We start from the raw sequence: 15,127 nt of genomic DNA on the forward strand, positions 1-15,127 counted from the left end.
CCCAAAATTCGATTTCAGTCCAGTATTCTATGAAATCTGAAAAAAACCTTCGTGCATTGTTGTCACTATTCATATCAAATAAGTTTCAAACTTGTCGTGCTATCTTGTCACAACCTGGAAATTGTTGTAAATGCGACAGCTGGCAAAAGGGATTTCAGGTCAGAACGCGTTTGACACACGTACAAGCTTGACTATCGTAAACATTTGAAACTTCGGGACAATGCACAGATTGGTGAACCAAACAAAACGTGTTTGTTATTGTTTACATTGCGTGCTCTAGTTTTTGTTTATTCAAGGTCAAACATTAAAACGCGTTTATCTCGGAACATTAAAAAGCGACTTGCAAGCTTCAAAAAGCGTTTTGTAGATCTGAACAAAACCTAAAAATTGCTTTTAAAAGATTGCAAAAATTTTGCGTCGTTCCAGAGAGATCGACAAATTAGAAAAACGTAATGCATCGCGTAAAAAGAGGTTTCTCTGTAACGATATTCCAAGAAAATAAAAATTGAATGAAACATTGATAGGGGTGCAACTCTTAATTTTATTTTGTATATAAATTACTGTTTTCAGCAACAAGGGCACTCATTTAAAAAAAACGAATGACTGCAACTATTTTCAAAAAAGTCACATAAAAATGGCTTTAACTTGAAAACGGTGCGCTATCCAAATTTCACTAAAGTTGTTTATGCAAAAAGAGGATTTTTTCAGCACGAGTCGTACATTTATCCAACGAGGTTCACCGAGTTGGATAAATACGAAGAGTGCTGAAAAAATCAAGTTTTGCAACGAGTTCCATACAAAAAATTTTGCAATTCCAATAAATACACACTGAGTGAAATTTTATGTGAATACAAAGAGACGAGTTGTTCTCTTTGTATTCACAGTAATGCATTGTGCTAAAACGCTCAACCAAACCACAATGAAATTTTATGTCAAATTTTCATGTATTTTGTCAATAAATCGTTTAAATCAAAAAATGTTGAAAAGTGTTACTTTTCGAAACAAGTGCTGAAAAGTTCAACCTTTCAAAACAAGTGCTGAAAAGTTTAACTTTTCAGCACCCATTTGAGTGCTGAAAACTAGAACTTTTCAGCATTTATTTTGAAAAGTGTTGCTATTCGATTCTGTTATTTTTGGTACAGAAAAGTAGGCTATTTCTTTATTCAAGAATGACAGGAAAAGTAGTTTCACGACGGAATTGTAAAAAAGTACTTTTTGATTGCAAATTTGATTTTACATCGAAAAATTATGTTGAAAGAATTTTGCGACCAATATTTGGATTTTTTTTTTAATATTGATTCAAAAATAATAATTCGGTCAAAATTTATTTTGCACATACTGGAAATTTCTGAAAAGTTCGCATTTAAAGTCACCTAAAACATATCAGAAAATAAAAATAGTGTTTTTTGCAAATCAAGTTTTAGTGACAAAAAGTTAAATTAAAAATCACCAAAAAAAATTTATCGTGTATCATTTTTTTTCCAGTTTAGTCTTTATCCATACCTACAACTTTGCCGAAGACACCAAATCGATCAAAAGTTTCCTTCAAGAGATACAGATTTATGAGTTTTCATACATCATATTTGTACGGACATTTTTCACTTTTCGCAAGATTTTCGTGACATTGGGTTTTTTGGAATCAATACCCGTAAAATAAGATATTTTTGGACGTTGAAACCCACTAAGCCTAGTAAAGCTTGGCCCCCTTGAGCAAACACAATCACTTTAAATAAAACTTGTAAGTAGGGTAAATTCTCATATGTTTGGTAGGTTAAGCACTCGCTCCTTACTCCATCCAATTTGCTGATTTTTACTATTTAAACAACTAATTTTGCACAACTTTTGATAGAAACTTGCTTGCTCACTTCTTATTGAGCTATTTATCACTCGAGTTCAGTTGAAAACGCTTTTAATAAGCTTTAATTGAATGTCAAAGTTCTGACCTGCCAACATTAGAGGCACGCTGGAATTAGTTGCTATTCCCCTACTAGGAATGTAAGGAATTAAAATCGTTCATCACATTGAAAGAAATCTGATTATTATTCTTGAATTTTCTGTATATGATTCAGATTAACGAATATCTGCACCAAAATGAATCAGCATGTACTGTACACTTTTTGTTGCTCAAAGTTGCTCAAAATAACCTGAAAAGTTAACCTTGAATATTTCAAAAAAAAAATGCAGAAAACGATCCTAATCTAATCTAATCTAATCTAACACAAACGCAGCCAGTCCGATGAAAGCATGCTGGAAAGTCTTGTGATAAGATTACGCCCCAAGCACTTTTCTTGTCATTATTAATAATTGCAGTACATCCGAGAACACTCGAAAATGAATTGCAAAAATTAAAGCGGCCAGCCCTACTGCGTTGTGTTTACCGCAGAGAGGATTCTGAGAACGGATCAAATTTCTCAGAATCAACAGGGGAGGAAGGATGCGTGGACATACCGTACCAAACGCTCCGGTTCAAAAAAGTTGCAGAAAACGATCCAAATTTAAACTAAAAATTTAAAGTTATGGGTAACATTAAAATATTACTTTATGAGTTAAATTGGATATTGACTCACATGTGTTTCCATTCGACATCTAAAGTTGACTCTTCAGAGCATTGACTTGTAGCTTCTGTAGCTTGCCACATAAAAAATCAAAGCATTGAAAAAACAAACAGATAAGCCTTCAGAAATACACCAAACCAATTTGTTTACTCGCTAGTCTAGCAAAGTTGTGGTATCTCCAATGCAGCATCATTCGAAAACTGCTGGTTGAGTACGATTCATTAGAGATGAGCCAATCCCATATCGAAATAAAAACGCATCAACATGAACAAACCGCCCACAAATCCAATCTAAACACGTGCAAACAAAATTTACGATCGCTATTTGCATTGTGGCCCAGCAATGTTTCAAGGGGGATTGGTTTTCATTACGAAAGCCACAATCCCACACATAAACACACTCACACACGTTTCGCGGTTATTGATCTCGATGTGCATGCTTCGCCGAGAGAGTGCATTCTGTGATGCAAAAGCATCAATGTTTGATTGTTTATTGCTGGTTTATGGAAATAAACATCAACTTTGAGGAAAAACAAATGTTTTCTGTGTTGAAATATGTATACATCATAAAATGTTCGTTTCATGACAAATTAAGTAACAGAAGCGAAAATTCGAAAAATATTAAAAATTTAATTATCAGCTAATGATTGATATCGAACTTGACTAATGAACCCGAACCTAATTTCGATCAAACACTTAATTTGATATCCATGACTAATTTCAACGAGCATGACTGCATCGCAAATCAAAGCCACGGCAGCATGACGAGGCAGCATAGTTCCCCGGTTCTGATTGATTGTGGATTTTGCGCAGATGATTGTTTTGGCATTTGTGTGAATGAGAGGTGTGTCCGTCCACAATGGATCCAGTCAGTCAGAATTGTCAGAACGTTGGTTGTGAATTTGATTGGAAAATTGCTGCGTTTGGTTCATTAAATGTAAAATATTCCACTAATGAGCGCCCCGAGGTTGAAGGCTGTTGTCATGTAGATAATTTGGTTAGAAAAAATTAAAACTGTTCTAAAAAGCAGGAATTTGAATACCCTTAATAAGATCAATCCACTTAAGGGGTAACATAATGTCACATAAAACCCCTCTCTCGAAAATCTAACCACCACCCGAGGGCACACCCCACAAAACTGCCAATACAACGGGCGCGCACACCGAAAACGAGTCGCCTTCATCCCGCCATTAAATTTGCATACAGTGGGAAAAAGTTGGAATAGTTTTCCGCTATTTGGGCGGTTTCTCCCCGGGAGCGCTGCGGAAAATCCGCCGGCGACAGCACACATCAACCGGTCGTTTTCAAACCAGTGAGCCTTTTCCCTTAAAAGGGGGGTGGGCGAGGTAGGAAAATTTAAATTTACCCAATATATGTGGGAAAAGCTTTCACCGGAAGGCACAGTTTTATTTCCCGTTTCGTGGAGGTGTATAGAATGAAGCCATTTTTCGGGGGATAAAAGCTTTTCGGGATCGGTATCGTTTTGAGGTTGACCCCCGTTATAGCCACCCGGGCAACACACACACACACATTCTAGGGCCTAACATCAAAGCGAAGTTTGAAGCCGGGTTTGACGAGTTGTTGTGACCCTTGGGCTGCGCACAAACGTGGAACGAACCGACACACACACGGCGTGATGAATATGGATGAGAAATGTCACGTTTCGATGTGCATTTGAATAATTGCTCCCCGGTGCAGAAGTTGCGATAGCTGTCAATAAATTCTGGCCGGAAAGTGTGTGGGGATAAATCCGGAGAGAAATGTGATTAACATAAAGCTGATTCCAGTTAGCTGCACAGCAAAAAATCCGATTGTAAAATCGCATGAGAAAGCGTGAATAAACACTTAATATTACACACTGCATGTACAATTTTCGCAAACACAAAAATAAAAGTTGCAACCGACGGGATTCAAACCTAGCACCAACAGTAAGGACTGGCGCCTTAGCCCACTCGGCCATCAGACCGATGAAGAATGGAAAGGATAAACACATATATGCGCTTGACATTTCGGTCAAGTAGGTTTCCCATACTGATGGGTTACATATTTCAGAGTGTAAAATCACATAAAATTGCATAAAATAATGCAATATCGCAGCTGGATTACTACTTGTTTAGCTGTGTGGGAACGAAATGGTGAGAAAAAACACTGAAACAGACAAAATATAATATTCGATATTTTATTACAAAGAAATTGATTACACCTCTTCGTCTGAGTTAAAAAAAAAAAAACAAAATTTGAGAATCGCATTGTATGTCAAATCAACTGTAGTCTATATTTAAAGATTGTCGTTTAACTTTGAAAATTGTGTAAATTTTAAGAAGTTACATTTGAAGGTGTAATATTATCCCTTCAATGAAGTATTATTACCTCAATAATGTTTGAAAAAGTTAAATACAAGGTAAAGGTAAATTTACACATTTTTAGAGGTAAAATTACACATGTTTTTCTGACATAAAAGATGTACCGAGACTACAACAAATTTATCATTCCCTTAGACCTGATAATGTAGCCTGAGTTTTACCAAATTCATGATTTGAATAAATCTAGTTTATTTGGGAGCTATCCATAAACCACGTGGACAATTTATGGAAAATGTTTGACCCCGTCACTTCGCGTTCTCGTTTAAGGTGAACACTAAGGTGACAAGAAAAACTTAAAATTATGAAAAATTTGAAAGGATACATCCTGGCTCGATTCTTTACGTAAAAATAAGTAAATGTGCCAAATTAGAGTCAAATCTGTTAAAATGTATGGGGAAAAGCAAAAATTTCAAAATACCACCGGAAGGTAGCGTTAAATGTGTCGAATCATTGTCAAGTGTGAGATTCTTATGTAAAATTTTATGACAATCACACAGCAAAAAATCCGATGGTAAAATCGCATGCAAAAGCATGCACATCACCTTCGTCAAAAAAGACACTTTATATTACACGCTGCATGTACAATTTTTGCAAACACAAAAAAAAGTTGCAACCGACGGGACTTAAACTCGGCACCTACAGTAAGGACTGGCGCATTAGCCCGCTCGGCCATCAGACCGATGAAAAATGGAAAGGATAAACGTTTATGTGAGCTTGACATTTCGGTCAAGTAGGTTTCCCATACTATTGGGCTACATATTTCAGAGTGTAATATTACACAGAATTTCAGTAAATAATGCAAATTTTTTTTACACCAAGGCCTTTTACACGCATCTGGATTACTACTTTATTTGCTGTGCAACTTTGTCCAAGACCGTAAAACGATCTGAATTAACCCTGACGAGTTTATTAGCCATTAAAAGACGTCTTGTATTAAAAGATTGTTTTCATCAACATCAACGGTCTATACTGCCCCTGATCGCATAAATGTCCCATATGCATTTTCAGCGATTTCGAGTTATTGATGCAGTTTGGTTCAAAATTGTGTGCTCTTTCAAAAGAGCCTATAACATCCAGTACTTTGTTCTAGAAATCAAGAGGAAATCCAGTTTTTTCGCGAAAACTTTACACGTAGCCTTATGTATAGGACAAACTTCAAATGCGTTTTTCTCAGCTTGCTGTTTTTGCATATGGGACATGTATGGTTCGATTCCCGCCTTATCCACTGAGCTTCTATCGGATGGTGAAGTAAAACGTCGGTCCCGGTTTCTCCTGTCTCGTCAGAGGCGCTGGAGCAGAAATCCCACGTTAGAGGAAGGCCATGCCCCGGGAGGCGTAGTGCCAATAGTTTCGTTTTTTTACATGTATGCGACCATGGGCAGTATAGCGGCCCTCAAATTTTAGCCGATTTGGCTCACAATTGAGACAGTTACTTATATTTTCCTAAAGAATCAAGCCAGGATTTTTTATTGTCACTAAACGACTATCCCATTACAAAATTATATAAATTTTGAAGCACAATTGATTAAGATTAAAAATTCCTTCAGTGGCTTCAAGAAGGCAACAACCGGCACATTCATTTTGGTGCAGAAATTTGTTAAATTGAGTTCAATACAGAACATTTTAGAGTGAATATAATTTGCGTTTATCACCCAAAAAATAGACGCCGAAAGCAGGTGTAAGTAAGAGATTAGTAAGTAATTTATTTATTTAAAAAAATGGGTTGAAGTATGTTGAAAAAAACTAATACTTTTTTCGAGTAGGAAAGATAGATTAGATTAGATATCACTTTCAAATCTCGGGTGAATTTTCAAAAATCCATTAGAGCCATTGGTAAACAAAGCCCTTTTTGCATCAGTATTCGACCTACTTACCATAAACCAACTTCAAAAATGCTTGAGATTGTTCATCTACACGTCCTTCAAGAACCCTAAACTAAAAACAAATGAAATGTTGTTGCAATTTGAAGAAAGACGAAAATTAGTGTCGGAGGTCACGGTGGCTCTTACGGCTTTTTGAAAACTCACCCGAGATTTTCACTATTGCCAATAAACTTTGACAAATCAGAATGCCAATGTAATTTCTGATAGAACCAAACCAAATTAAATCATTATACCCAACGTAGGCAATACAAGGCACACCCAAACACGATCACGGTGATGGTACCAAAAGCCATCAAAGCTCGCCCACCAGCTTAAACCCAACAAAACCACACCAACCGTGAACAGATTGTGCCACGTTTGTGTCGCTTTTCACCAACAACACGCGAGACATGACTACATCGCGAAAGCTTCCACCTGGTCCACCCCCCACCAGCACCGGGGTGCCATATCACGTGCATCTCTGTTATTCATGTGTACACACAGGTGCATCGGCGGAAAACGTGTAGGTTGTAAGGTAAACCGTGTTCAAACATGTAGAAGGAAAATAATTCAATGTTCTTTCAAAGAGAATAAAATGCAAAACTGTTACAAATGAAAATCGCAACAACATGGAATGCAACCGAAAATCTCAATTAAAAATGTATAGTCGATGCAACGGGCGGAAAGCTCCAACTTCCCACAAATGAAACATTAATCGATATTTTGTTCTGTCATTAAGAGCTTTATAGGAGTAATTGTTTCCCCGAGAGCGACATTTTTTCCACTCTATTCCATTGTTTGGACGATGGAGTCTAGTTTTTTTTTTCAACGACTTTTCCCTCCCTCTATTTATACTCTATCGATCTCCCATAAAAGGGGAATTAGTCTCCAGGGAGTGAAACTAAAGCGAGAAAAGCTAAACCAAAAAAAAAAGCTCCACGGAAAAACAGTGTTTTGTTTTGTTTTCCCCAACCGCAACCCCCCGCCGCAGTAGAAAAAAAGAGGACGATAATTGTACTTACATAATCGACCGAAGCTGTGCGATAGTCGCTTTTTGAGCTTCTGCAGGGCACCTCCTTTTTTCTCACGCATTGTTACTCCTGGAAAATAAAACAGAGAAGGAAATGAAAATGTTAATGCTGATTATATGGCACACCATTGTGTAAGGTGGGTTTGGCGACGGAATTCATTAGCGCGCGCCGGTTTTTATTTGGTTCTTCAAATTAGGTTGAATAACCCGAGGAGCTTAGATCGGGTCTGGAATAAGGTGTGTGGATGGAATAGTTCTGTTAAAAGTTTGCAAAACTTGGCATGATTTGGGCAAGGCAAGATTATATTTTCATCATTATTATTGGCATTTGTTCCACTCACAAAATGTATAACGATCTGTCATATAATTCAAACGCCGACGGATTAAACGCAATTCTCAAACTGCTTCCCATGTTTAATATCTATCCAATCGTCTGATGCGAGATGAATTCCGCATGTCAAAAGAAGGCATTTTGCATAATTAGTTTATCCAGGCAAGTCTTCATAAAAACTTCCGGGCTGATCATGCAAAATAAATAAATAAATCGGTACCTTGTGAAGGAATTTTAAAATTGATTTAGCGTTTTCAGCAGGTAAGTTATGTAAGTTTGTTGATTATATTCATCAACAGGCTACAGGCTATTTCAACAAAATACTTTTCTGTGAGTAAGCTAAAGTAGTCAAAAGTGATTAAGATCACGCAGATTTCAGACTGTTAAAAAATTAGTACACGAAAAAAACCGTTTCAATTCTATCATTAAAGGTTGGATTTGGAAAATATGTATTTTTTTACTTTCGCATTATTTTTACAGGACAAAAAAAAACCTATGAAAAATATCAAAATTCAATTTAAAATACAATCTGATTTTCAATCCAGAATGACCCGAGCAAGGGTAAATAACACGGGAATACCAACATTTGGTATTACTTGGGCTAATAACAGCGACCAAAATGTGCCCTTGGTTGCCCAGTAATAGATGGTAAAATACCATGAAATCATACCAAAGTCTTGTATGTGAAAGGGCACAACAATACCAAAACATGTTATTCCAAAGGTAAAATAATACCACAAAATAAAATCATTTCAATACCAAGTTGAGGTCTTCTGGATTTTTGAACATTGGTTGAATACCAAAACTTGGTATTGCCATGGTTTTATTTTTAGGTATTCCCGCGCCCTTGGAAAATCAGATTTTGGTATTCCTGTGGTCTTCCACAAACATGGTTTTGGTATGATTTCATGGTATTTTACCATCTATTACTGGGCAACCAAGAGCACATTTTGGTCGCTGGTATTTGCACAAGTAATACCAAAATTTGGTATTTTCATACCATTTTTAGTGCAGCAGTTGCAGTTTGTGAAAAAACGGAAATGATCCATATGCAACAACCAAATCTACTCACCTGATGATTCCATGTTGTTCTTAGTGATATTCTTCACCACACCGAATGCATTTGTCATTGATGAACGGCCTGTGCTTGAAGTTCTTGAAGCTTCTGAAAAATAACAAGATTGAAAAATAAGTATTATTAAAATGAAACCGGATTGAAATTCACCAAAATTCAATAATCTGTTGATTGACTCGTTTTTCAAAGTATTTGGTTATCCCGACTTAAAGAAATTTCAACGTTTTTGAAAAAAATATTAGTGAGTATATCACAAAAAAAAATCAGCTTTAACATTTTTATGTTTCAAGTCATTTTAGCGCAAAATTAATTATCTCGCCAAAATTTTTAAAAAAATTCCATAGTTTCAGAGAAAATTGATGAAACCTTTCAATACCAAAATAATACCAAAATGTGCCATCCTGACTTCGAAAATTTTCCACAATTTCAAGTCATGTCTGTAGGGGGTATATCAAAAATGTTTAAAATCAAGTTTGAAATTTCCGGTTTTCAATGAAAGCATTCGCTTTGAGACATCATTTTAGCGCAAAATTAATTATTTTGTCAAAATTGGTCAAAATTTTCCCATAGTTTCAGAGGAATTTGATAAAACATTTTAATACCAAAATAATACCAAAATGTGCCATCCTGACTGAGAAAATTTTCCACAATTTCAAGTCATTTCTGTAGGGGGTATATCAAAAATGTTTAAAATCAAGTTTGAAATTTCCGGGTTTCAATGAAAGCATTCGCTTTGAGACATCATTTTAGCGCAAAATTAATTATTTTGTCAAAATTGGTCAAAATTTTCCCATAGTTTCAGAGGAATTTGATAAAATACTGTAATACCAAAAGAATACCAAAATGTGGTGTTCGACCATTGACAAATTCTGCAATTTTGCAATATCAAAACAATACCTTAAATTGGTATGATACCACATTTTGCTCTTGCATAATCCTTAAGACAAATTTTCAAGGGTCCAGGAATACCAAAATGGGATGGGACCCTTGAAAATTTGTCTTAAGGATTATGGGATTGATACCAGAGAAAGGTATTATTATGCATTTCCCTTGTTATTTACCCATGCTCGGGGACTAAACACATTTGTTAATAAAGTGCATCGTTTTCATGTGCTAAAACCATTTTTCTAATACATTACATTGTTTTGAAGGAAAAGCACTACCTCTGCGAAAAATAATTTCCAATAGATGAAAAAAATCCAAAAATTCAATTTAAGACTTGATCAAACCTCCAAAAGTTTAAAAATTATGAAAAAAATTTTTTTTACCTAAATGCCCATATGTTTTCATCTCATTTTTCAACTGACGATATCTCCTTCTTTTTTCAATTCACAATGCCAAAAGAAGAAACTGCTGTGAAATTTTCAGCTCTTTCATTTCATTTTTCAATTTGAACTTCGGTTGTTTTATTTTTGATGGTAGAGCTTTAAGTATGACCCGTTAACTACTCTAAAATTATTTAGGATTTTTAAATCCTCAATTTCCTTCAATTTCAACATATTGGAAAAAAAAAATCCATTCTTCAATTTAAAAGGCTATCTGACATTTAAATTCGACTAAATTGGGGACGCAGAACTCGAATTTGATGTTTAAAGTAAGAACATTAAAAATATTTTAAAAACATTTTTTTTGGTCATGACCTTCGGATAATCAAGTCAGGACTGTAGATTTACCCATCTTTTTCATACGATTTGAAAATGTTATGTTTTGAAGATTTGAAGAAGACAAAACAAAAGGTTTTTTACGGGAATTCTGAAGTTCTTAGACATTTTAAAAAAAAATATTGTCGAAATATCAGGGGGCATAAACATATTTTTTTCAGAAAACATCTAAATTCTTAGGGAAATTTAAGTGCAATCAGCTGAAATCTTTTAAAAATGCATTCCTCTGCGTTTAGAATCTTTTTTTGAATGTTAACGGGTTTATTGAAAAATAAAAAAATAATTTTAGTGAATTTCAATGTGCAACATCGCAAAACATTTATTTTTTTGCCAAAATTATTTTTTCGTCGAATTTTAAATTTTTGAGAACAAATAATTGAAAATCAACTAAAAGAGTGAATGATGCCTTTTCCAATTTTTTTTTCATTGATGTGAGTTTTACTTGTAGAGTTTACACTTTAAAGACTCGAAGATTCTCATAAAAATGTATCCTTTTTTAGGTAAAATAACAACAATAAATATGTCTGAGTAGTCACAGTTTATTCTGAGGAATGGGTAATGTGAATGGATTTCTGGGTAATAACAAACCTTTGAAACCTGTCTGAAATGTCAATCTAAAAAACATAATGTTTTCTTTTAATAATTTGTAATTTAAGAATTATTAAACGTCTAGCTTTCACAGCTTTCGAGACATGAGTTGATAAACAAAATGTTTTAACTCTGTAAGTCAAACAAGAAAGTTCAGTTTCAAAACATATATTTTGGAAAACTTCTAGATTCAACAAAGATAGGTTAATATTCCATGAACAATTTTGTTTTTTTTTTCTGGTTAAAAAAAAATGGCACACATTAAAAAGTCATAAATAAATTCAAAGCAAATCGCGCCGCACAAATGCCCACTTGAACCTCGTAAATCATTCCATTAAATTGGCCTCTAACGATCTCTCGCCATTCAAAACCACGTTATTACAATATAAACCCGTAGAGCGATGCCTTCTACCCCGGGCAGACGGTAATAACAAAATTCATGCCATTTCAATAACAAATTCTGTTAAAATAACAAAAAGTGTTATAGAATCTTCCTGAAAAATCCATTTTTGCATAAGGGTTTAATAACAGTTTATGTTATCATAACAAAATTTGTTATTGGTCTGATATTGGTTGAGAGCCAACACAACTTTGGAATAACATTTTTTGTTATGGAAGAATACCTCCAACTGTTATTGGGATGATCGGATTAGTTGTTAAAATAACAAAAAATAATAACAAAGATTTGTTCGAAGAATAACCAAAAATGTTATTAGTCTGTTATTACAATAACAATCCAATAACAAAAAAATCATAACGACGAATAACAAATCTTGTTATAAATAACATAAAATGTTATTGGCCTAGTATTTTCAAATATCAAAAAATGTTATTCCCAAGTTATTTCCGTCTGCTCGGGACCATCGTTTTCCTCTCCAGACCGAAATCGATGATTTATTCTTCAAAGTGCTAATTGAAGTTTTTATCACCGTTTAAGAAAATCCAACCTCAGCAGCTGGATCCGATTGCAGGAGGGGGATGAACTGAATAATTGTAGATGTTCGGGTTGGAGAAGCACGCAGCAAAAAAAAAACTGCACGGGTGCTAATTTATGCTAATGATTGTAATTATCCGTAATTCACGGATCGCTAAAAATAGCGCCCAAGCGCTCATTTCCGCACGTATTCGCATGTGTCACTGCAGGTTTGAAAAAGCGAAACTGACACATTTTAAATGAAAGAACACTTTTTTGCAATGCTGCCCCCTCTACATAATTGATATGAATTAATTGATTCATGATAGGGCGTTGGATGTGTGTGGATGTGCGATATCGAAAATATGCAAATTTGATCCACTTCATTATGACAAGTATCGTGATCTGAGTGATCTGAGCTGTGTGTGTGTCAGTAATAAATACAAAGCTGTCGCACACGGCTATCGTTTTGCAAACATGAAAGGTGAATAAAACCCACCCAGAAACGGCCCAACCAAAAGCCGACAGGGCAACAATCCGTGACAGATGCAGATTGACATGTCAGACAAGTCTGCTGCTCGAGTTGGGGGCGTTTCCACTTCCAACAAACCCCGTCACACGATTACGGTTGTTTGTCAACCGTTTGTCGGTGGTGTGCTATCTTGTCTGAATCGCTAGTTTTGTTGAACAGAAACTTTTCTGATTTGAAATTTGAAGGTAGTTTCAAAAGTTCGAACCACAAGCCAAGATATGATAATTTGCTCAAGAGAGTATGACAACGACGATTCTCTGCTGGGAGTGCGGAATGTGCGTGGAAACAGCAATTTGGACTCCGATCGACAGGTCCAGATATCGTGAATACCGGTGTGTCATTACCGGCGGCGATTTTCAAGACATTTCATATGAATATGAATTGCACGCGGACACCAGGAGTGAACAGAATCGAGACAAACGACGCATACGCAGAGTTACAGGAAGTGCGGTGACCTCGGATGGAGAGCGATTACGGCATCAGTGCGGATTGTCGCCGCCGGTGTAATTACTTCGGACAATGTCGCACGTGCCCACACGATGGAAGCTGAATTGCAATCGGAACTTTGTATTGATTGAATCCCACAATCAGTGGCGTTGCTTTACCATAGTACTTTGAATGAATTGGTAACAAATTGCTTTGTGGAGTACTATGGGCAGTTATTAGAACATTTGGGGACGAGAAAAACATTCAGATCTTCATTCAGAAGGTTCAAAATCGTATTTTTGTATATTCTGGGAACTCTAGTGAAGGTAGATGTGGGGTTGGTTAGGGAAGAGGGTTATTTATTATGCAAAATATTTTTTTGCAATTTTCCAGCCAATGTAAAAGGAATAATTTCGCTGCATGTTATCCTTTATCTAGAAACAACACTCTTCGCAACAGTTCCACGTGAAAGCACCATGTTGTTCGCGATAAGCACTTAGCACGCACTTTATATGTTGCCTTTAATCACCACTACATTGTATAGTGCTACAAGTGCACTAGTGAGCGCATGTAATTGCTCCCAACCGCTAACATCACATCAGAACCCAGTGCACTCAACCCCTCGCAGCTCAACGCCGCGCCCATGAACCTGACCTTTTGCGTAATCTTTCTCCACACTCGAAGTAACGTTCAGCGGCGTAACAGGTCTCTTTCCCCTTAGAGGCTAGAAGGCCGCCTTCAACCTGTTGGCCGGTCGCGTAAATTACCGCACGTGGTAATTATAATCGCTTGCGCGATCGCGATCGCGGAACAAACTCGCGAGGGCCACCACTGGACGATCTGACGATGCGGTCGTTCATCCTTGTCAATTGAAACTCATCGTGTGTTCGAGCTTGAAGAGGGGCTTTACGGAACTTGATAAGAATCTTACAGTTATCGCGTAAATGTGACAATTGAAAGAATTCCTGATGCGTCAAAGGAGCAGTTATACACTTCTGAGCAATGACAACTGAATGACATTGTTGTAGCGAGGAACAGTAACTGCGAAGGCGTCAATCGAAAGAACAGGACATAACAGGAGTTTGGTTACAAAAGTCAACACGTTGTTCTGTAGTAATCTGGCCGAAAAATGAGGAACTTGTTGTGTTATGAAAATATTTAGGCAACTGGCTAGAACGCCGCCGCAAACATTCTAGACGATAACAGTAAGCAACAAACGGCACATCGCCCACTTCGGGTTACCGCTACTCAGCGATAGCTCCGCTAGACAGGTTGTTGACTTTCGTTTCAGGAACTGGTGATATCGGCAGACCTCCTGATGACACGTACGGTGTAGCCACCCAAATTTATGCGGAACTGACCTAAATACCATATAAAAGCAACAGAGGTCATCCGGTCAAACATCAGTTCAAGTCGTGCATCCAGAATGGCCAGTAGGATCGCAGCGTTCGTCACGGTATCCCTGTGCATCGTGCAACACGGGACCGCGAGTCAAACAGTCCCGTCCAACTCGATGTTCATAAAGCGAGCTCTCCCGCTGAAGACCCACGTCAGCTTGGACAGCTCTGAGGAATCGTTCTTCCCCCAGCGATATCCCATGGATGCCAAGAAAGGCCCCTCCTCCGTACGAATCCTGGATCCCAGCGTACTACTTCCTCCGGAGTTCCGACGTCCAACCACCGAATCTCCCGTTCAGAACATCCCGTCGTACGAGGAACCAACGATTTCACCCTTAAAGCGTCAGATCATGTACGAGGCAGGTACGCCCGAGCAGGAAGATCTGTTTCCGCTC

The 15,127-nt window shown here is 36.8% G+C and overlaps 1 protein-coding gene across 2 annotated transcripts in view; it reads right to left on the bottom strand.

Annotated features, from left to right (window-relative positions):
* The window catches only part of LOC120417615 (cyclin-dependent kinase 14), a 267,069-nt gene that overhangs the window by 163,317 nt on the left and 88,625 nt on the right, over positions 1-15,127 (bottom strand). For both annotated transcript variants that reach the window (XM_052710860.1, XM_052710861.1), the window contains one exon: positions 7,802-7,879. In XM_052710860.1, coding sequence (XP_052566820.1) covers positions 7,802-7,879 — 78 coding nt within the window. The remainder of the gene's footprint in view (positions 1-7,801; positions 7,880-15,127) is intronic.

The sequence above is a fragment of the Culex pipiens genome, chromosome 3 (assembly GCF_016801865.2).
Source record: "Culex pipiens pallens isolate TS chromosome 3, TS_CPP_V2, whole genome shotgun sequence".
In the NCBI taxonomy this organism is placed as follows: Eukaryota; Metazoa; Arthropoda; class Insecta; order Diptera; family Culicidae; genus Culex; species Culex pipiens.